This window comes from Apodemus sylvaticus, chromosome 1, assembly GCF_947179515.1.
Source record: "Apodemus sylvaticus chromosome 1, mApoSyl1.1, whole genome shotgun sequence".
NCBI lineage: Eukaryota > Metazoa > Chordata > Mammalia > Rodentia > Muridae > Apodemus > Apodemus sylvaticus.
The window spans coordinates 168,823,648-168,844,535 of NC_067472.1; the positions used below are offsets into that span (position 1 = coordinate 168,823,648).

The 20,888-nt window shown below is 52.7% G+C and overlaps 1 protein-coding gene across 1 annotated transcript in view; it reads right to left on the reverse strand.

The window, feature by feature from the left end:
* The window catches only part of LOC127668855 (nodal modulator 1), a 55,653-nt gene that overhangs the window by 27,870 nt on the left and 6,895 nt on the right, over positions 1-20,888 (reverse strand). The window contains exons 4-15 of the mRNA XM_052162678.1: positions 18,552-18,652; positions 17,443-17,549; positions 14,905-14,977; positions 13,604-13,756; positions 13,102-13,239; positions 12,117-12,206; positions 9,024-9,129; positions 8,707-8,857; positions 5,100-5,274; positions 3,139-3,280; positions 2,677-2,808; positions 1,374-1,510 (exon numbers count right to left, since the gene is read on the reverse strand). Coding sequence (XP_052018638.1) covers positions 1,374-1,510; positions 2,677-2,808; positions 3,139-3,280; positions 5,100-5,274; positions 8,707-8,857; positions 9,024-9,129; positions 12,117-12,206; positions 13,102-13,239; positions 13,604-13,756; positions 14,905-14,977; positions 17,443-17,549; positions 18,552-18,652 — 1,505 coding nt within the window. The remainder of the gene's footprint in view (positions 1-1,373; positions 1,511-2,676; positions 2,809-3,138; positions 3,281-5,099; positions 5,275-8,706; positions 8,858-9,023; positions 9,130-12,116; positions 12,207-13,101; positions 13,240-13,603; positions 13,757-14,904; positions 14,978-17,442; positions 17,550-18,551; positions 18,653-20,888) is intronic.

A 20,888-nucleotide genomic window follows, 5' to 3' on the forward strand; every position in this document is an offset into this window, starting at 1 on the left:
CCCAGGCAGCCGCACGGCTGCCATTCGCCCGACTCTCTGCTGGGGTGCAGCAATGGCACCGCTGTTGCCCGAGGAAAGCACAGAGATAATCCTTTCCCTGGAGCCCTTGAGACTGCGGCCAGGCAGACAGGCGCTGGCCCACATTCTACTGACTTAGGAGGGAAGCAGGATGGCGGAAAGTGTGAGCTAGCCTGGGCACCGCAGCAAAACTCAGCCTCACAAATAGAAAGGGAAATGGTAGGCGTGGGGGCTGGAGAGGTGGCTGCGAGTTAAGAACACTGGCTGCTCTTCCAGAGAGCCTGGTTCTCATTCCTTCGTGGAGACTCACAGCCACTTCTAAGTCAGCCCTAGGGGGATCCATGCCCACCTCTGGCTTCCATGAACAGTGTACACGGGCAATACAGACACACACCGGCAAAACACCCACATACACTGAGGAAAATAACAGTCATCCAGGCTGGCTACGGTATGGCCCACTTTAATCCCAGCACCAGGGAGGGCGAGGCATTTGGATCTGTTAAGTTTGAGGGCGGCCTGTCTACACGGTGAGTTTCAGGACAATCAGGGCTACATAACAGAGTAAGCTGATCTCAAAAACAAATAAACAAAACAAATAAAATAATAATAACTTTAACAAAGGTTTAAGGACCAGGCATATGACTTAGCAGTAAGTGTTTGTCTAGTATGTCTGAAACCCTGGGATTAGTCCCCAGAACTGCAAGAAGAAAAAGCAAAACAAGAGAAGAATCGAGTGTGCCTGCTCTGCCCACGGGAAGCAGCCTAGAGCACCGGGCTGCACTCGTAAACAGTGTACTGGGCACCGAGGAAACGTCACACAGCACAGCCTGCTGGGCCTCCCCACAGCCCGAGAGGCGGCACCGTGATCCCAACGCTGCAGGAAAATGCACGGGAGCCTCTCAAGAAGCACTGCGTGCACCGCACTGCACCACACACCACACACCAAACCGCACACCACACACCACAGACCGCACCATACCACACACTGAACCGCACACCATGTACCACCCTGCACCTCACCAGAGCTGCCCTGCTGCCCCCGAGCTGAGGAGGGCCTGTAACACTGCAGGCATGAGGATGCCTTCCCTGGCAGGTGGGTAGAAAAGAGAACTTGGCTTAACTGTTGTTACAAACTCTCGCTGTGCCGGGCTCCAGCAATTGCTATAAGTCATTTATTTTCATCTCTCCATCTCTGTGTGTGTGTGTGTGTGTGTCTGTGTGTGTCTATGTGTCTGTGTGTGTCTGTGTGTGTGTGTACAGCTCCCTGGCTTGGCACCTAGTTCCTTCCTGAGCTGGGCCGTCCTGCCGGCCCACGGGACCCCCTCTCTCTGAGACCCTGCAGAAGCAGCACGTACCAGAGTGATGGCGTGCGAGAGCGCGCACCGCAGCATGTAGCCCGTCTGCCTGAACTCCACGGCAGACACGTCGTCCTCCAGCACGTCCACCTCCAGGCTCTTGTTCCTCCAGCACCAGTCCTCGTGCATGATGCTTACTGCAAAGCCAACACAAGGGGCTCGGGCCTGCAGCCCTGAGCAATGGGGGGGGGGCCTGCGAGCTAGCTGCAGGAGAGCACACACGCGCTCAACACGGAAGAGTGCACCTTGATCCCAGCACTGTGAAGGCTGAGGTACAAGGAATGAGAGTTCAAAGCCAGCCTGGGCTGTAGAGCGAGACCCTGTCTAAAAAGAAAATACACTTTCCATAAAAATACCTAAGCAGGCAGCAATGTTCAGGACAGGATCAATGTTCAGCCAAGGACAAACTGACACTGGTGGCCACTGTCACCACAAATAAGGAAATCCGAAAGTGCCAGGTTACCAGGTACCAGGGGCCGCTAGACGCTAGACTTTTTGTCATGATTTTTAACTGTCTGTCTGGGTTTTGGTGGTGGTGTTTTGAAATGCCACCTTGGCAGACCTCGGACGCCTTGGCTCAAAAGACTCTCCCTCCTCAGCCTCCCTGGCACCCGGCTTCCGGTCAGCTCTGCAGGTCTGGGCCTCCAGCCTCTGCCGATGAACTGTGAGCAGCTACAGTTAGTATGTGCCCGTGGGCATGGCAGGCCTCCATGAAACTATGAAACCAGGCAGGCAACACTCGGAATGGAGTTTGCCAGCTCTTTCCGAGACAGAAAAACACAAGCGTCCGAGAGAAGCGTCTACTTCACTAGGTGGAAGTCTCGGCCCTGCCACCAGCTGCACGCCACTCCTCCAAAGGAGGCAAGGGCTGACTGTGGGGGGGTGGGGCGGGACGGGCGCCAGCGTGGGACACGCCCTGCTGACCAGGCCCAGTGCTTTACTTCCTAGTCTGTCCTTGAGAAAAGCGATTGTACCATTTCACAACCATTTCACAAAGGTGAGGTAACAGTCAGAAGAGGAGAAAGAATGAGTAGCCAAGGTCCCTCCAGCTAGACCTAAGACACGAGACCTAGACACAAGAGCAGAGCTATCACGTTCTTTCTGGCATTTAGAAATAAAATCGTTTATGCCAGGGCGCCCTCCCGGAGCACATGTAGAGGAGGACGCCTGTGACAAAGGGATCTAGCTTGGCAGGTCAGGGTCCTGGGACAGAGTTCCCTAGGAAAGGCCTACTCTAAGCACACGTGTGTGTGGGGGGGGGGGGGCTTAGGATAGCTCACCGGAGTACCACGCCCCATCTTACTTTTGTATTTCCCAGGCAGAACTTTGTCAAAGGTGAAAGTCATGGAGTTGACTTTGCCAGAGAGCTGGAGGCTGCGCTTCTCACCCTGGCGGCTCAGGGACTGCAGGGTCACCAGCAGGTCACCGCAGGTGTCTGCAGAGGAGAGACCAGAGGACCTCACTTGCCTGCCTCACAAACCCTGACCGGCTTCTGAGTGCTTAGCCTGAGCATCGAGAGCCTGGAGGCAAGTTCAGAAAGGAAGCTAGGAGGAGGGCCCGCTTCCCTTCCTCAGCCAGTACCGTGAGTGACCCGGTTCCCAGCACCGGAGGCTGTGGACAGCAGCAGACAGTGACACCCTCCCTACCCTACCTCTGCTCAGCCCTGCAGACCCCTCTACCTCCACCCCATTCAGTACCGCCTGGTCCCAGCTCCTCCCACTAACCGCCCTGAACTAAAGGCTCTCGCTTGCGGTTGATACCTTACCCAGACAGGAGACTTTCCCAGAAACAGACGCCAAAAACTGCAGGAAGGCCACATTCATCACAGGCCTGTTGGTCACAGTGAGAGGGAATGTCTGTGGCTTCAGCATCAGCCCGGCTCTGGTCTCGGCCTCGGGCACCACCACCTATGAGCATACGATGTTGGAGCAGTGCTTCTCAGCCCTCCCAATGCTGCGACCCTTAACACAGCTCCTCAGGCTGTGCTGACCCCAAGACATCAACTTATTCCCCTTGCTACTTCACAACTGGAATTCTACTGTTGTGAATCATAATCTGTGTTCTCCAATGGTCTTAGGTGACCCCTGCGAGAGGGTCATTCAGCCTCAAAGAGGTCACGACCCACAGGTTACAGGGCACAGCTCTCCCATGACCTATGAGTACTAGAAGCTTCATCTGAGCCTCAAGCTAAGCAGATAGTGAAGGGTGAAGGTCGGCTTCCACCCCAGATGCGTAGTCACAGCAAACCTAAGAAGTAATGTTTTATAGTAGCACAGTCCTAGCCAGGACCAGCACCAGCACCAGCCTGCAATCCTACACTCAGGAGGCTGAGGCGCAAGGAACACCCAAGGTCCCAGTCAACCCAGGCTATGTGAAACCAAGTCTCAAAGAGAGAGGCTGTGTCTGATGTCCCCAGAGGCCTGCACAACTAACTCATTCTCTTTTTCCATGTGCTTTTCTTTATCTTTTTTACGATTTTAATTCATTTATATGAATACACTATAGCTGTCTTCAAGCACACCAGAAGAGGGTATTGGATCTCATTACAGATGGTTGTGAGCTACCATGTGGTTGCTGGGAATTGAACTCAGGACCTTTGGAAGAACAGTCAGTGCTCTTAACTGCTGAGCCATCTCTCCAGCCTGTACTTATTTCCTTGTGTGTTGTTTTAAGAGAGAGACTCTGTAGCCCATGCTAGCCTGGAATTCGCACCCCTGTTTCCATCTTCCCAGTGCTGGGGCTGCAGGTGTGTGCCATCCCACTTGGCTCCCTTTCTGTGTGTGTGCCTTTCCCAAGCTCGGGAAAGGATGCGGAAGGGACAGACGTCCCCGTTCTACTCGCAGTAAGGAACCACCCAACTCAAATCATCTGACAGAATCTCCGAGGAGCGCTGCCATGGCCACCTTTAGACAAGTTGTGCCGGTGACTGATAGTGGCAGCTGTCATCACGCCCTAACTCCACTCGTTCCTATAGAAGGAAGGACCCACGAGAAGACCCGAGCTTAGGGAACACTCCCAAGTCTCCCTCCCTGGAGTTGGGAGCTGGGGTAATTGGCAGGCTCTGCCAGCCACAGATACTCGGTCTTTCCCAAGTGGACACCCGGGGTCAGGGTGGGGAAGCGTCTCCCTGGCCAGGCTCTCGGAAGCCAGCACCGTGACATTCTCACCTGCTTGAGGGGCTGGCTTTGCTCTGTTCTTGATCTAATGAACATCCTGGAGCAGCCAGAGCCCAGGAAGGGACAAGCAGGCTAAGTGCACTCCCAACCCTGCACACACACCCAGAGAGCAAGAACAGGCCTGTCTGTTCCCAGCATCCACAGGCAGGAGAGAGAGCAGCTGCACATCAGGAGCCAGGAAATGAACGGCTCCTTCTTGTGCCCCACTACTGCTCCTAACGCTCTGGAAAACCCTGCTTTCTCAGTTTGGGGGCAGGTGTGTGAGTGTGTGGAGAACAGAGAGCACCTGAGGTGTTGTCTGCTCAGAAGCTATCTAGCTTGTAGAATCCCTCACTGGCCTAGAGCTTACTCCAGTAAGGAAGCCTGGCCGGCCAGCGAGCCCAAGCATCAGCCTGTCTCTGCCTGCCCCAGCACTGGAATGACGAGCTGCCGTCAGCACATCTGGTTTCTTATAAGGACTCTAGGGATGAAAGGGTCTTGTCAGCAGTCATTCTACTGCCTGAGCCACCTTCCCAGCCTTCCGATACTATACACCAAACACATCACGTACCTGGACTTTGTAGATCCCTGGTTTTGCTTTAAAGCAAAATGATCCGTGAGCATCACTCTCCACAGTGACCAACACCTTGTCCTTGTCTTGAGAGGACAGGACCACTTTGTATTTATTCATCTGCTTGACCGTGTCAGGGGAGCGGATGATGGATATCTGACCACAGATGCTGAACCTGCAGGGAGAAGTCCGGTCACTCCAGCAAGACTCAACAGCAGCAGGGCAGGCTCCCAGCACCCGAGATAAGTGCCCTCTATACCCACTGCAGTCTGTGACATTCACTTTAGAGGACCACCTGCCAAAGTCTGCGCCTGGGCCCAGGGCAGGGCTGTGGGTGCACTGGGTAACATACGTCCCCTCCCCACTGCTGCAGAAGACATTAGCAGGAACAATGTTTCAGGTAATCCAATCACTACAGTAACCTGGGCTACCTCTCAAAAGGAGAGTGGTGGATGTCTGCAAAACAGTGCCATTAACAGACCATAAAACTACCAGTCTTCCTTGTTTATGGTTAGGTGCCCTGTGTGCTAAGACCAAATGCAAAGTTGATGCTGAACTCTTCACGAGCTGAGAGTCACAGACGTCTCTCGTACAGGTGGAAGAACCCTGCAGATGGGAATGACTGCGGCTTCCAGACGCGGAGTCCCTCTGAGAAACACACCACAGGCCCTGCTGCTTCAGACAGAATGATACTCAAGAACTTCCCCTCTGACAGCCAGACTAATGCTGTGGAAGCATGTCTGTGCCAACTGGACAATCAGGAAGAGATAAAGGAACGGTTTCAGAGCCGGAAAAACGCCCAGTGGTTAAGAGCATACACTACTGTGTAGAGGACGGACACCCCGCAGAGAAAGTCAGGACAAACACATCAAGGCAAACAACGGATGCCAGGCTCTCTGGCCCTCCCAGAGTCCGGGCTCCTCCCAGCACTTCCCGTCCCCCTCCCCACCTTTGTGGCTCCTCCCAGCCCCCACTTCTCTTTCCTATGGAACCCAGCTACGTGGTTCCACGAGAGGCCACAGGCCCTCTTGGTTCTTTTGCCCCACCCACTCTCTTCTCTTGTCTCCCTCTTCCCTTCCATGGCCTGATCTATTCCGCTGGCCATACTCAGCCTGGACTCTCCCAGATGCCGCCCTCGTGTCTACAATAAAGCCTTCCGTTAAATGTAGGAGTGGTCATGTCTTCATTTTCATTCGAGTCCAACTGCAGGAGACCTGGTACCCCTCTCTGCCCTCCATGGGCCCCATTTACATATGTGCTATGTGCACGAGTACACACACACACACTCACACACATGGGGGTGGAGGGGTAAAGAGAGAAAAACTGACTCACGCATAAATGAGTAAATGCAATAAAATTTAAAAAAATAAAAAAGGGCTAGGGAGATGGTTCAGCAGTTAAGAGCACTACCTGCTCTGGCAGAGGACCTGGGTTCGATTCCTGGCACCCACAGGGCGGCTCACAACTGTCTGCAATTCCAGTTCCAGGGGACAGAAGCCCACTTCTGGTCTCTGAGGGTGTGGCACAAACATGGTGTATAGAAATACATGCAGAAAAGACACACAGACACACGTACTGCCTGCATTCTATGTATGTATGTTATGTACTGACACACGCACATAACATATAAATAAATGTTATGTATTTTAGAAATACACTTTTATAAATAACTTAAAATAGCCTGTGAAGCGCAGAGGTAGGACATCTATCTGCCTGTGCACAAAGGTCTAGGTTTGAGTCCCCAACACCATCCAAAATCAAATGTGAATGTGCTTGGCTGGCCCCCGGGGCCCTCCAAAACATAATGAGCTCTTCCACAGATGTTCAAATGTCTTTTTTGCTTAACTTTGGTTCAAATACTACACTTTAAATAAGAAAATTATCAGACACACACACATACACCCTAGTTGTCAAACTGAGAGGCTGGGCCTGGCAGTACGCGCTGACTGACTCTCTGTATCCGGTCCTATATCAAATCCATCTGCCTCTCCTCTCCTCTCCTCTCCTCACCCCTGCTCTCCCCTCCCCTCCCCTCCCCTCTCCTCTCCTCTCCTGCCAGCCCCTGGCTCTAAAGCACCCCCAACTCTCATCTCTTCCAGATGACTGCCACAGGCTCCTATCTGCACCTCTGCCAACACCCTGGCTTCCCACTAATTCCTACTCACCCACCCAGCAGCCAGAAAGAAAAAAAAAAAAGAATTTAAACGGCACATCTCACCACAACCTTGCTGACCCAGCCGTCTCAGTGGGCAGACTGTCCCTGCACCACAGGTACATGGTTACCAGCGGCCTCACTGGCTCAGTCCCCTCCCCTCTGAACTGCTGCCTTCCCGACAGGGAAGCCCTGCACCTTCCTCCCCTGCCTCAGAGCTACCCACCCCCCAGTGTACCTGAGGCCGTCTCACAGCTCCCAGTCTCTTCCTGGCACAATTCAAACATGCGGGCACGTCTCTCGGCCACCCTCCCAGGGCCGACAGCCCTGCCCTCACTATTCGGTTTGCCTGCTTGTTTTATCTGTAGCCCTTGGCACAGTGCCTCAGCTGGCACCCCACTCTCGGCTGACAGGCCACCTACGTGCCAATCATCAGGATGTGCACAGATCCAAACATCTGGGAGAATGTGTGCTACCTAGTGGTCATGTGACACCAATCTTAACCCGCATCACCTGTCTAAAACCACCTCTCACAGACTGTGAGGCCCTAAATGTCATTCTGTCCTTGATGTGCATAGCAGTGACTAAACTCTGCCAAGGACCAGAAAGCGTCCCGGCACAGCCCCACACCCACCTCGGTCTGAACACCCCTCAAAGCCCTCAGGGTCAGACAAGGAAAGTATTCAGAGGGAGGGCTAACTTCAAAGATCACTAACACAGATGGACAGACAGACAGACACATTTCTTTATTATGTTTGTACACATGTGGCAGACTGGGACAACTTGTCTGAGTGTGTCCTCATCTTCCACCCCGTGGTCCCCAGGCCAGGCAGAAAGCACACTGACCATCTTGCTGCCCCTCCTCTTTCTACTCTAACAACCCCATTTTAACTTGAAAGCAAGAGAAAACAATTTTACGTGTCCAACACGTAAGTGCCTGCAGCTATCATGGTTCACCACTCGTCTTTCCAAAAGGCAGCCAGACTGACTCTCGACAGCTGTCTCAACGTGAATCCTGGGCAGAAATTTTCAGACCAAAGCTCATTTTCTTCCCCACTGCTGCCAAGAGGAGTGGGGACGTACCCATGGTCCTGCTGGCTAGTTTTATGTCAACTTGACACATGCTGGGGTCATTTGAGAAGAGGGAACCTCAACTGAGAAAATACTACAACGAGAATGGCCCATAGGCAAGCCTGTGGCTCATTCTCTTGATTGACTGATGCACGACAGCCCAGCTCACTGAGGGCAGAGCCACCACCAAGGTCCTGGGTTGTGTAAGAAAGGAGACTGAGAAGCCAGTCAGCAGACTTCCATGGCCTCCGCTTCAGTTCCTGCCTCCACATCCCTGGCCCGCCTTCACTCAGTGATGGATGTGTGAGCCAAGCAAGCCCTCTCCACCTCTGGTCACGGGGTTCCATCCCAACAACAGAAAGCCTACCTGAGCAGCACACTTACCCCGTAGCGATGAGGTCGGGCAGCTGTGGGGTGTTGGGTGCGATTTTGATGGTGACCATCTCAAAGTACAGGTGCTCCTTCTGAGCATGGATGGTGTATGTCCCTGTCGTTATGTTCTCCAGGCGAAAGGAGCCATCGGCTTTCGTTCTGACTGTGAATACGAAGCACGTGAACAAAAGGTGAGCTGTAAACGCTTGCCCTGGCAGGCGCACGAGGACGCTACGGGTTAAGGCCACCGAGCTTGTCCCTCGTGCCTACATCGTTCCACGATGCAAAACGAGCCCTTTGAGCAGACTCAGGACACCGTGCCTGCCCACCTTTAATCTGGTTGTTCAGGGTGACCACAGCGTCCGAGACACCTTCTCCGTCAGGTCCATTCAAGACTCTCCCAGTGACAGAGAAGCCCATGACGTGGAACACAGGCTGCAAAGTGAAGGACAGATTTTTCACGTGACCATGCCACCAAGACCCCCTCCTGCGCAGCACCATGGCTCCAAGTGTTGGCACCGTGCCGCCCTCTCAGCCCTAACTCCACCAACCCCACACCCTCCCTCTCACTGCTGCTGTCCTCTTGGCTGCATCTCTGGTGCATGAATGATCAGAGTTGAATAAAAACAACCTGCAGACTCACATCCCAACTCGCACAGGTTACTGCCTCTGGCTTGTGGGTCTCCCTGGCAGCCCCTGCCTGACTCCAGCATCTCCTCGGAACCCAGTCTGTCCCCAGCATTTCATGGGACCCCTGACCTATCACCCCCACCATTATCTGGGACCCATGGCTTTTTCCTTCACCCTCAGCATGTCCCTTCAAGCATAACCTGAAACTCCCAACCTGTTACACCAATATCACCTAAGACCAATGGCCTGCCCTTTCCTTTCAAAGTCCAAGAAGCCACACCAAACAGCCAGAACCCAGGCCTAGACAGGTTCCTTCCAACCCACCCTTCCTCACAGCAAAGCCTGGTGCCTTGTCTGAGTATGTCCTGCTCACTGAGTGCACCAAGCCTGGGCTCCCCCGGGCTCAACCCCTCTGAGCTTGTCCTCAGCTAAAACACCACTAACTTAATTTCCTATCTTCACCAAACGCCTCAGGGTCTGAAATGCCTGTCTGATTTCCTATACCTTAACTGTCTCAGTAAAACTGTAGACTCTGCAGACTCAATGAAGCCTCTCCTGGCCTCAGCTACTTGCTACACAGCAAGCACTCAGTGTCTCCTAGACGAACAAATGCAGGCACTATGACAGAGAGCTTGAGAGTGCTCAGATTTTAGCTTGGCATGACAGCACATTCACACTCTTCTAATACGAGGACCAGGTGTGACTGCAGTGCATGGTGACACACACCTGTGACCTCAGAGCTCAGGAGGCACACACCTGTGATCTCAGCACTCAGGAGAAAACACATCTGTGACCTCAAAGTTCAGGAGGCACACACCTGTGACCTCAGAACTCAGAAGGCACACACCTGTGACCTCAGAGCTCAGGAGGCACACACCTGTGATCTCAGAACTCAGAAGGCACACACCTGTGACCTCAGAGCTCAGGAGGCACACACCTGTGACCTCAGAGCTCAGGAGGCACACACCTGTGACCTCAGAGCTCAGGAGACACATACCTGTGATCTCAGTACTTAGGAGACACACACCTGTGACCTCGGCACTCAGGAGACACACACCTGTGATCTCAGCACTCAGGAGACACACACCTGTGACCTCAGAACTCAGAAGGCACACACCTGTGACCTCAGAGCTCAGGAGGCACACACCTATGACCTCAAAGCTCAGGAGACACATACCTGTGATCTCAGTACTTAGGAGACACACACCTGTGACCTCAGCACTCAGGAGACACACACCTGTGACCTCAGCACTCAGGAGACACACCTGCGACCTCAGCACTCAGGCAGCTAAGCCAGCAGTAGGATCATAAGTTTAAGGCCATCCTGGGACACACAGTGGTACTGTCTCAAGACAGGGAGAATGCAGAGGAGGGGCAGGAGGAATAAGAAAGTGGCTTCCTTTTGATTTAGGAATAATCCTTCTGAGACTAAGTGGTAAGCCAGCTGAGGATCTCCTCATTAATTCACAGATCCAACAAACGTTTTTCTTAGGCACTTACTATGTGCCACGTGCTGAAGCACATGGGGAAACAAGGATGCTTCCTGGTTTGATGGAACGTTCTAGGCCCTCACTTGAAACTCCAGGTTTTACCAGTTAAGACCTGCATTTGGCCTCCATCTGAGTACTTTGCCCAAGTACCTGCCGCACCCTTCCTGCAAGGCTGCACAGGCAATAAAGGCTCAAGGCTCGTTTTCCTGGCCTCCTGCTCCCACGGCCAGATGCCCTGTGCAGGCCTGGAAGGTGGGGCCAGCTCCTTTGACTCTGCACTTGTTTAGCAGATTGCTTTTCAGTACAGTATGAAAAATAGAGTGGCTTTTCACAAACGCTACCTGCAGGTGCCCCCGGGTGCTTCCATATTGCAAGCTGCCAGCAGGGACCACTTGTCATCTGTTTTTCAAGATGCAGCAGAATGATGAAACACACTTACTGGGCTCTGAGGATCCCGCCACCCTTCCTATCACACGGTCCACGCTCTCCTATGCTCATGTGCTTATTACTGGCCTAGTAACTGGCTGTCGACTCCACTCTGGTCCAGGCCAGCTCTCCTCACCACACCTCTCCTCACCACACCTCTCCTCACCACACCTCTCCTCAGTGGCTCCCAACTCTCAGCAGCATGAGAGGAAAGTGGACACCAGGCTCTGTGGCATCACCTCCCCAAGCCTCTGTGCCCTCCTCATCCCCTCCCTCCTCATCCTCTCCGTCCCCCCTCCTTCCCTCCCTGTTCACCCCCCTCCCCAGCTTCCCTGGCCTCCTCAGTGTCCCAGACCCCAGGAACACCCCTGCCTGGAGACCTTTGCATTCGCCACAGTTTAGGCATAATTAGCCTGCTCCCCTTCAGACTGCAGCTCAGTCACCTTCAGAGAGAGAACTGAGGTGAGATGCAGCCATGCAGCCCCGCCCTGAACTGCAAGGCCCTTCTTCCGTCCCAGACAGCACTCACTGCCTTCTAACACACTTACTAACCTGCTTATCTACCAGGCACTGGCTCCTCCCATCATTAAATCGTAACTTCCAGAAAGACTGCTGCCTCCTTAAGCCCCTACTGCACGGGCAATGTGGAACAGAACTCAAGACACCTCACTGAAAGAGCAGCCCTGACCAGCAGCCTAGCTATCTCTGCAAGATGAAGATGCTGTGTAACAGAGGAAAAGTATCTATGGCACCCCAGGCTACAGCGCGCAGTCCTCCAATAGCAATGAACAGGTGTTGATGTGGACACGTCGGCCACATCTGTGCCACATCTAGCTGGGAACCCAGACACCGGTGCAGAACACTGGGAGGCCTCACCTCGATTCTCAGGCTGTCGTGCTCCACGGTGAAGTCCAGCCTGGAAGGCGCCACATCGAAGGTGATCCTTTCCCCTCTGTAGAATGGCACCTAGAAGGAGCGCCTGGTGATTAGGAAGTATCGACACCACAGTGCAGCAATCAGTGATCGCCTACGTTTAGCAGCCAAGAGGAGCCCATGTCTTGTCTTCAGCACAGGCTGTGGTGCCCAGTGCAAACACACGTGCAACGGTGTTTGTCACTGCAGAACTGTTCAGGTGCCGGAGTGCCTGCCCGGGCATCACGAGACACCTTACGGACAAGTCAAAGTCTGAATCTGAGACCCAGTACGTCTCACACACACCTTACAGAGACACAGGCTCATAGCAAACTTAACAGTGTCCTTAGATTTTGCAGTGTTTTAGGTCCTCAGGTTTTTAGTTTTAGGGACACTCAATCTATCCTTGCTAGGCCAAGTGTTCGTGACAGCCGGCCCACCATTTGGTCATTCAATATATATTACTGATTAGGACCTTAAATTCCCTCAAATGCCATGTGCTGGCATGTCACAGGATTGCTATGGATGTGGCCCAAGCCACCTGGGTAAAGCAGGTTCAAAAGGCCAGCCACTCCTGTGCTACAGGCGTGCCAGTCAGCTTGGCTGGGAGGCGGGGCACCTTCAGGAACCAGGGCCCGGTGGAAGGAGTGGAAGGAGGCCCCGTCACTGGCAGCATGCCCTTGACGGCAGGTCAAAATCCCAGCCTGCCTGCTCTCCCCTGGTGTGTGCACTCCAGCCTCCATGAAGGGAAGAGGTTTCCCTACAGGCTTTGGCCACACCCTCCTGCCTCACCTCCACCAGTCGGGAACTGAAACCATGATCCAGATAAGCGATAGTACGGTAAGTTTACCTCATCGTCCGTGTCATCATGCGGAAAGCTGACTCACACAGGCTCCTATCAAGCTATGGTGTCCCGGACAGAGAGAGACCTGCTGACTCACTCACTCACCACAGTGTAGCCCCCACTCGGCAAGGAATAGAAAGAAAACGAGCCGTCTTCTTTGGAGACCGCATAGCACAGATAAACCAGGCTCTCATCTGGGGGCTGGAACCCAGACACTGGGGACACATTGCAGCCCAGGACATCCTATGGAAGAGAAGAAGAGATTTCCGTTTCCATTTCCGAGCCACAAGCAAGGCCAGGTCAACTTGGAGAGGTCAATGTGTGAGTCTCTCAAGCCAAGAGATCCTTGAGCTTCAGAAGTTAAAACTGAGCAGTCTTCTTAGGGAAAATGGGAGGCTCCTCCCAATAACAAGAAAGCTGGCCAAGAAAGGGAAATGATGCGCCCAAGATGCCACAGACCAAGGGTGACCGTTAGAACCTGAAACTGTGAACCTCGTCAGAGCCTGAGCACCGCCCCCTCCAGGGCCTCCAACCGCAGTAGGTACTGAACCGGTGGCCCTACCGCCACTCCCCGCCTGACCTTGGCTCTTTCCTTTTGTATGCTTACCTCTTTGTTCACTAAGGAAGAGAAGAGAAGGAACTTCACCCCTTTCATGGGCTCCCCGTCACTGCGGACAGAGCCGGACACGTTATAGCCGGCCACCACGAGGGGACCAGCCGCATTAGCATTGGAGTTTGTCACGCGCACCGTGGTACTTGCCTAGAAAAGAAAAGGGTCTTCGCTTCAACAGCACTAAGCCCTGACTGCCCAACACAGTGGCTCCCAGCAGCAGTCCCAGCATTAGGAAGCTGGAGCAGGAAGATTACTGTGAATTAGAGGCCAGCCTGGGCTAAAGTGTGACAGCCTCAAAGGGAAATTTAACTACTATAATATTTTAGAAATTAGCCCTTATATGACAGTTTGAACACTTACAACATTTTAAATATTCTTTGGGCTTTTCGTTTGGAGACAGGGTCTCATTCTATAGCTAAAGTTGGTCTAGAACTCAGTAAACATAGCCCAGGCTAGCCAAAAAACTCACAGCAATCCTCCTGCTTCAGCATTACAAGTAATAGAATTACAGGCATGCGCCATCACTCCCTGCTTGGACATTCTTTCAATGACTGCTGCTAACATCTCAGCCACTTCTGACTAAAAGTTCAGATACGGGCTGGGGAGACGGCTCAGTGGTGAAGAGCACTGACTGCTCCTCTGAAGGTCCTGAGTTCAAATCCCAGCAACCACATGGTGGCTCACAACCATCTGTAATGAGATCTGATGCCCTCTTCTGGTGTGTCTGAAGACAGCTACAGTGTACTTACATATAATAAATACATCTTAAATAAATAAATAAATAATAAAAAGTTCAGATACAAAGCAGAAAAAAAGTTGAAATTTTAAACCAGAAAGGAAATCACTGCTTTTCCTTTCCTTGAAATAAAAAGGTTTTCTCTGGATCAAAGTTTCGCCTGACACTCAGGGTGTGACGGCTCACAGCCCATCTGCCCCCTAACAGTCATAGGACTGTTTGAGAGATCTCCCCTAGGGTGGATGGACAACAGGCCTCTAGAATATTTAGCATATTTATAGATTTCTGTCTTTGACAGGAAAACAACAAAAGTTCACTGGGAATTTCTGGTGCTGACTTTGCTCAAAGCAGCAACAGCGGCTGGTGGACCTTATAAAACCCGCCACCCACAAAAGGGACCCGCAGCAGCGGCACCGCTGCAGCAGGGGAGTTTCCTCTGGTAACAACCACATCTTCAGCACCCCAGTTCTTCCAAGGCATCAGGAGAAACCGTGACTTCATCTCATGTCCTAAATCTGTGCCCACATTTGGTCCCAAACAGGCATGGGTCAAAGGTCACCTCCTTCAGCGCCCAGGTCGGGTGAGTTGCAAGGATTTCATAATCTCCAGGAAGAACTTTGAAAAACGCAAACCTGAGAAACACAAAACAGTGCTCACTTAGCCCAAGTTTTAGACGGGGACCATGTGGTAATCTGTAAGCCTTGAAGAGCTGCTCAATCCAGTTCTGTCGGAACCCACTCACTGAGCACTCCCCACGTTTGGGGAAGAGGGAAGCTGTGCTGTGCGCTCGGAGGACCACCGCTCCCAGAGTCCCCTGACACAGGCTCACAATCAGCAGGTTTGATTGACATGGACAGGAAGACGAGGGAGGAAAGGGAGAAAAAGAGGAGCTAAATGCGGAGGAGGAGGAGGAGGAGGAGGAGGAGGAGGAGGAGGAGGAGGAGCTGCTGCTGTTGCAAGGAAGGAAGCGAGCAGACCCCAGGCTGAGCTGACACAGCCGACACTAAAGCCAGGCATGTGACATGCACCTGAAATTCCTGCATTCGGGAGGCTGAGGCAGGAGAGCTGAAAATTCAAGAGTGGGCACTAAGAGGTGTCCGCTCTGCGGCTAAGAGCACTGCCTGTTCTTCCTGGGGACCCGGGTCTGGTTCCTTAACAGTAGGTAACTCCAGTTCCAGGAGAACCAATGCCCTCTTCCGTCTTCCACGTGCACCAGGCGTGCAAGTGCTGCGCAGGCAGACACGTAGCCAAGGCACCCATACTCATAACATTAAAAAAAAAAAAATCCAAGGCCAGCCTGGTCTACACTGTGATGCTGTCTCCCAAAACAAAACAAAACAAAAGCCAGATTAAATAAACGACAAAAGGAGACACTGAGTATGCTGCTGAGATGACAGCTCTGGCTCCTGTACAAGAGTGAGCTCTGCGGCCGCCTGTTGTCTGAACAAGAGCTGCCCAGGCCATCAGCCCATGAGCAGAGTTCTCGACATGCAGGCCTAGAAGGGCCCTGCCAGTCAGAAGCTCCCTCTGGTACGAGGCGCTTACTCCACGCAGGCAGCACTGTGTCCTCCCGTGGTCTGCCGGATGATGGCGGCACAAAGGCTTGGGAACCACTGGCTTCTGGCATTGCTAAGATTTAGCCTTTCTACTCCCCGTGTCCCCACATGTGCTCTCAGCACTGCCTAAGACAGAGCAGCGCAAAGGAGCTCAGAAAGATTAAGGTGGCTCCAGTAAGGTCCAGAACAAACCACAGCTGGGGCACCCCTCGTTCGAACATCAGAACTCCAAAACCCACAGTTTTTTGAGTGTCAATATTATGGCCGCAGAAGTGGAAAGCTCTAGACCATGAAACAGTTTCATGTGATATTGATGTAAACTTCTGTATGGTAGTTTCAGCCTGCATCCTTAAGATGTGCACCAGGCACAACTGAGGCTCACGTTGGGAAGTGAGCGCCATCCCTGAAGGCAGCGGTGCTGAAGCCCTGGGCCTCCAGAGCAGAGCTCAGAGGCACAGCCCTGGGAAGTGCCTGGGTCACGAGGGCTCTGACCTAACCAACAGATCGGCCTGCGGATGGGTAGAGGACTGGATCAAGTATTGGGAGGCAGTGCGGACCATGCTGGGAGGGGCCTCACTGCAGGAAGTGTGTCACTTGGGCCGGGGGGGCCCAGAAAGATGATGGCTAAGATAATCAACTGTGCATAACGGCACAGAGAAACTAAGACAGTGCATGTATGAAGACATACCAGATTCGAGAAAACTCCACAGCAGAGGTCCTTCTGGCCCCGAGAACCTGGCTGAGGGACAATCAGCCTGGGCTAAGCCATGAAGAAACATAGCCCTGCGCTCCACCAGCTCAGAACTAGACTCCCACCAAGAAGCCATCAACAGCAGTCATTTTTAGGTTGGATAAGACACCAGAAGCTGGTTAGGACCTTCAGTTCTGCTTTGGGTGGATTCTGTGACCTGAAGGACGAGGGCCCTGAGCGGTTCCAACAGTAGCAGCTCCAACAATTCCGGTATTAATCCTGACACGTCTGCTAGCGGTTACAGCTGAGCTCTCCTCTCTCACGCCACAGTTCAACAAAGCAGCCCCTTACATTTCACTCCACAAGCTTAACTAAATAACCATCAGGTCCAACTACTAAATGGTTTCCATATAGATGACAAAATGCTGACTTTAAATCCTAATGGTGTTAACCCCTGGTCAGCAACCGTTTACTAAGCACCACGCCGGACTGTCTTCCCTGTAACCTCGACCATTACCTTCATCGACAAATTAAGCGAAACAAAGCACAGAGAGGTGACTTGCTCCAAGCCAAGAGCAAACAGAGGCACCCCAATTCAACCCTGGCTACTGGGCTCCAAAGCCAACCCCAAAGGCTAATGGTACCCCAGGTCTGGAGCACGGCCTTGACGGTCAGTAGGTGATAATCAATCGCCCACCTCCTACACACTACCTCACATGACCACACTTCAAGAGGAACCTGGGTTCGGAGAGCATAAACTTGCTTAAGAGACCAGATAAGGATCCGAGCCCAGACCCCTCAACCCAAAGCTCCCCGCGTGCCCGCCACAGCCTGGCCCGCAGCTACTCACTTTCCGCCAGGCTGCGTGACTGTGGACTGGATCTTCGAGTCGGCGCCGGTGCTTCTCAGGGAAACCTGAACTCCCGCGGGGCCCAGGGGCTGCCCTTTGCTGAGCACCTGTGAGGAGGAGGACGTTAGGGCCCGGTGGGCAGTCCAGCCAAGGCCCTTCTTCAGGAAGTTTAATTCATGCTTCTGCTCCCCAGAGGCACCTAAAACATTTTCCATTCGGTCAAGGGCCTATCTGAAGTGGAAGCAGTCAGGGAACCTTTGCTGGAGATGGGACAGTGACAGTAAAATTCTGCTCCACAGAGTCTAAGATGGGGCTGGAGGCTGTTTGGGCTTGGCTAAGGTGAACTCTTGCAGAGGCCTGGAGTTAGGTTCCCAGCACCTATATCAGGCTGCTTGTAAGTACTGCAACTAACTCCAGCCCCAGGGATCCCACGCCTCTGGCCTCTAAGGACACACACACACACACACACACACACACACATGCATAGCCACAGGTAATTAAAAATAAATCTTGAAAAAAGAAAAAAAAAATCACTACTTTACAAATCTCTAAGAAAACATGCCCAAGTTCCCCTCTTCCAGTAAGAAACCCACACATGAAACTGAGCTGAGGGCCTCACTCCTAGCACAGAGGAGGACTTGTGAGTCCACACACGGGTACCCAGCAGCACAGAGACCTCAGCCCTACTTGGGGCCTGGGTGAGGAAGAAGGCGACCGCTAGGGAGGCTGGAACGGGAGCAGGCATTCCCACGGCAGCTCACACACCACCCACACACTCCAGGGCCTCCGGGAGCTCGGGGACTGGTTCCTAGGGACGCAGGTAGAAGACACAGCCTGGGGAGGAGCCGCCTCGGGCAGGAACCTCCCCGGAAGGAGCTGAGGCTGGCTCTAACTTAGTGAGAGAGAGAAACAACCCCGGTCCTGGGCACCTCCCTTTCTGCACCCCTACCACAGGACACGCTCCACATTCGAGCTGACTCCCACACGCCACAGACCCCTGACCTCACTGTGGGTGACCTATGGGCGCAGGAGCCTCCCCTCTATAAGGCCAAGAGGAGCCGGCACAAGGCAGAGCAATGTGGAGAACAGCAGAGAGCCCGGAGCCAAACCTTTCCATTCACAGAGAAGCCGGTGAACACGAAGTTGATGTCCCCGCCCTTTGTGCAGATGTCGCTCACGCCATCCACATGCAGCTCCACGTTGGTTGGCTCTAAAGGAAAACCGGAAAAAGAGACGTAGGGACAAGACACAAGGCAACACGTGTGCTGGGAACACACTTCCCAGCCAGACCTTTCTACGTATCTCTACATGTAACGCCCTCATATGGCCAGAACTAAAATAAAAGCAGAGTTATACAGGAGTCTCCTCCCACGCACCCCCCCACCCCGCCACCTGGCGGCCATCACTGAGGGATCGCTGAGAACCACTGCTGTGGTGTTGGTGTGTACACGTGTGCTTGTGGTACATGTGGGGTGTGTGTTCACGCACGTAGAGGCTGGCTGTCAGTGTTGGCTGTCTCCCTCCATAGCTTGCTTTGGAGGCAGGGTCTCTCAGGCACCTGGAGCACCGCCACCTGCCTTGGCTGACCAGCCGGCAGCGCAGGACCCTCTCCTCGGACCCTAGCTCTAGGTTACAGATGTGTGCCACCGTGCTTGGCTCTGCCATGAATCTGAACTCAGATCCTCAGGCCTGCACAAGAAGCACTTCACCAACTGAGCCATTCCCCAGCCCCGAAGCATCCACTCTGCACCAGGCACCCAGGCCAGTGCATTCAACTCAAGAGATTAAAGATTTTATCTGAATCATGAAAAGGTCAGAGGATCTTTCCACGGAGCACATGACACAGCTCCAATGTGAACTCACACACTGGCTCCACGTCTAACAAGGTCCATGAGCTCCGTGACCACAGGAACGTCACGGGGACGACATGAGCAGAGCAGGGTAAGGAGACAGTGACAAACGGAAGAGGCAGCCCTGACTCAGTCTTGCCATAGGTACACACACACACACACACACACTCTGACAGAACTCACAAATACAGGTGTGAAGTGAGTCTATCCAATCCTTCAATATCAACACAATGTGTTTTCTTTAGAAAACTGAGAGGCTCACCACAACAGAAATGGAAGTTGAGCTTTTAAAACACTAGAAAAGGCTGAGGAGACAGTGAGGCCGGTGAGGCACCCGCCACCCAATCACGAGGACTTCAGTCTGATCCTGAGAGCAGCCACAGCACAGCAGCACACAGTGTGCATCTGTAGCCCCAGAACTGAAGACACAGACACAGAATCCCTGGGGCTCAATGGCGGACCAGCCAGCTTAGCCGACTCAGGGAGCTCCAGGCTCCGTGAGATAGCCGGCCTGTCTCAAAACTGAGATGGGGAGTGGCAGGAAGACACCTTATATCAGCCTCGGGCCTTCACACACACACACACACACACACACACACACACACGCACGCACGCACGCGCGCGCGCGCGCGAGTGCACACGTGCACACTCGCAGATGTACACACACATTAAGTTCTGGTTGTTTTTTGCCAATTTGAAAGAAACCTAGACATATCTGGAAAGAGGGAATCTTAACTGAGAAAATATCTCCATCAGGTTGGCCTACAGGCCAGTCTACAGAGCATTTTCTTGATTAATGATTGATGTGGGGGGGTCCAGCCCCCTGAGGGTGATGGCATCCCTGGGAGGATGTAGAAAAAAAAAACTGTATTAAAAAAAATGTTGGAACAGGCCAGAGAGAACAAGATATTATGCGGATTTCCTCCACTATCTCTGCTTTAGTTCCAGCCCCAACTTCCCTTAGTGACTGAGTGCTGACCTGAGAGAGGGAGCTGAAATTAACCCTTTCCTCCTCAAACTGTTTTTGGTTATAGTGCTTTATCACAGCAACAGAAACCCTAGCTAATGACACACATGTACACACACACACAAAGAATTCAATACAGCGAAGGAAATGACCTAGAACCATACATAATACAGATAAGCATCATAAACAAGACTGGAAGAAACCAGACACAAAAAGCAGCTTGTATGATTTCACTTAGTTCAAGTTCAAAACAAAATGCACCTACACACAGCATGGCGCCTCAGGCTCTAATCCCAGCTACTTGGGAGGCTGAGGCAGAAGGATAATAGGATCAAAGCCGGCATGGACAACTTAACAACGTCCTGTATCAAAATGAAGAAAACCCAAGAGTAAACCTGTTAAGAGGACTGGAGACATCACTTATACAAGACTATAGGTTCCGTCTTTAACACAGCAAGAAAATCAGAGCCCCCGTCACTCTGGGTGAGGACGCTCATCTGTAGGCACTGCAGGAGATGAATGAGCACGGTGGTGGGCTTCCGAGGCGCTAACAGTTCTACCACATTATCTGCCAGTCAGCCAGGTGTGTGCGCTTTGTAAAAATTAGCTCCATTAAAATATCTGCAGGA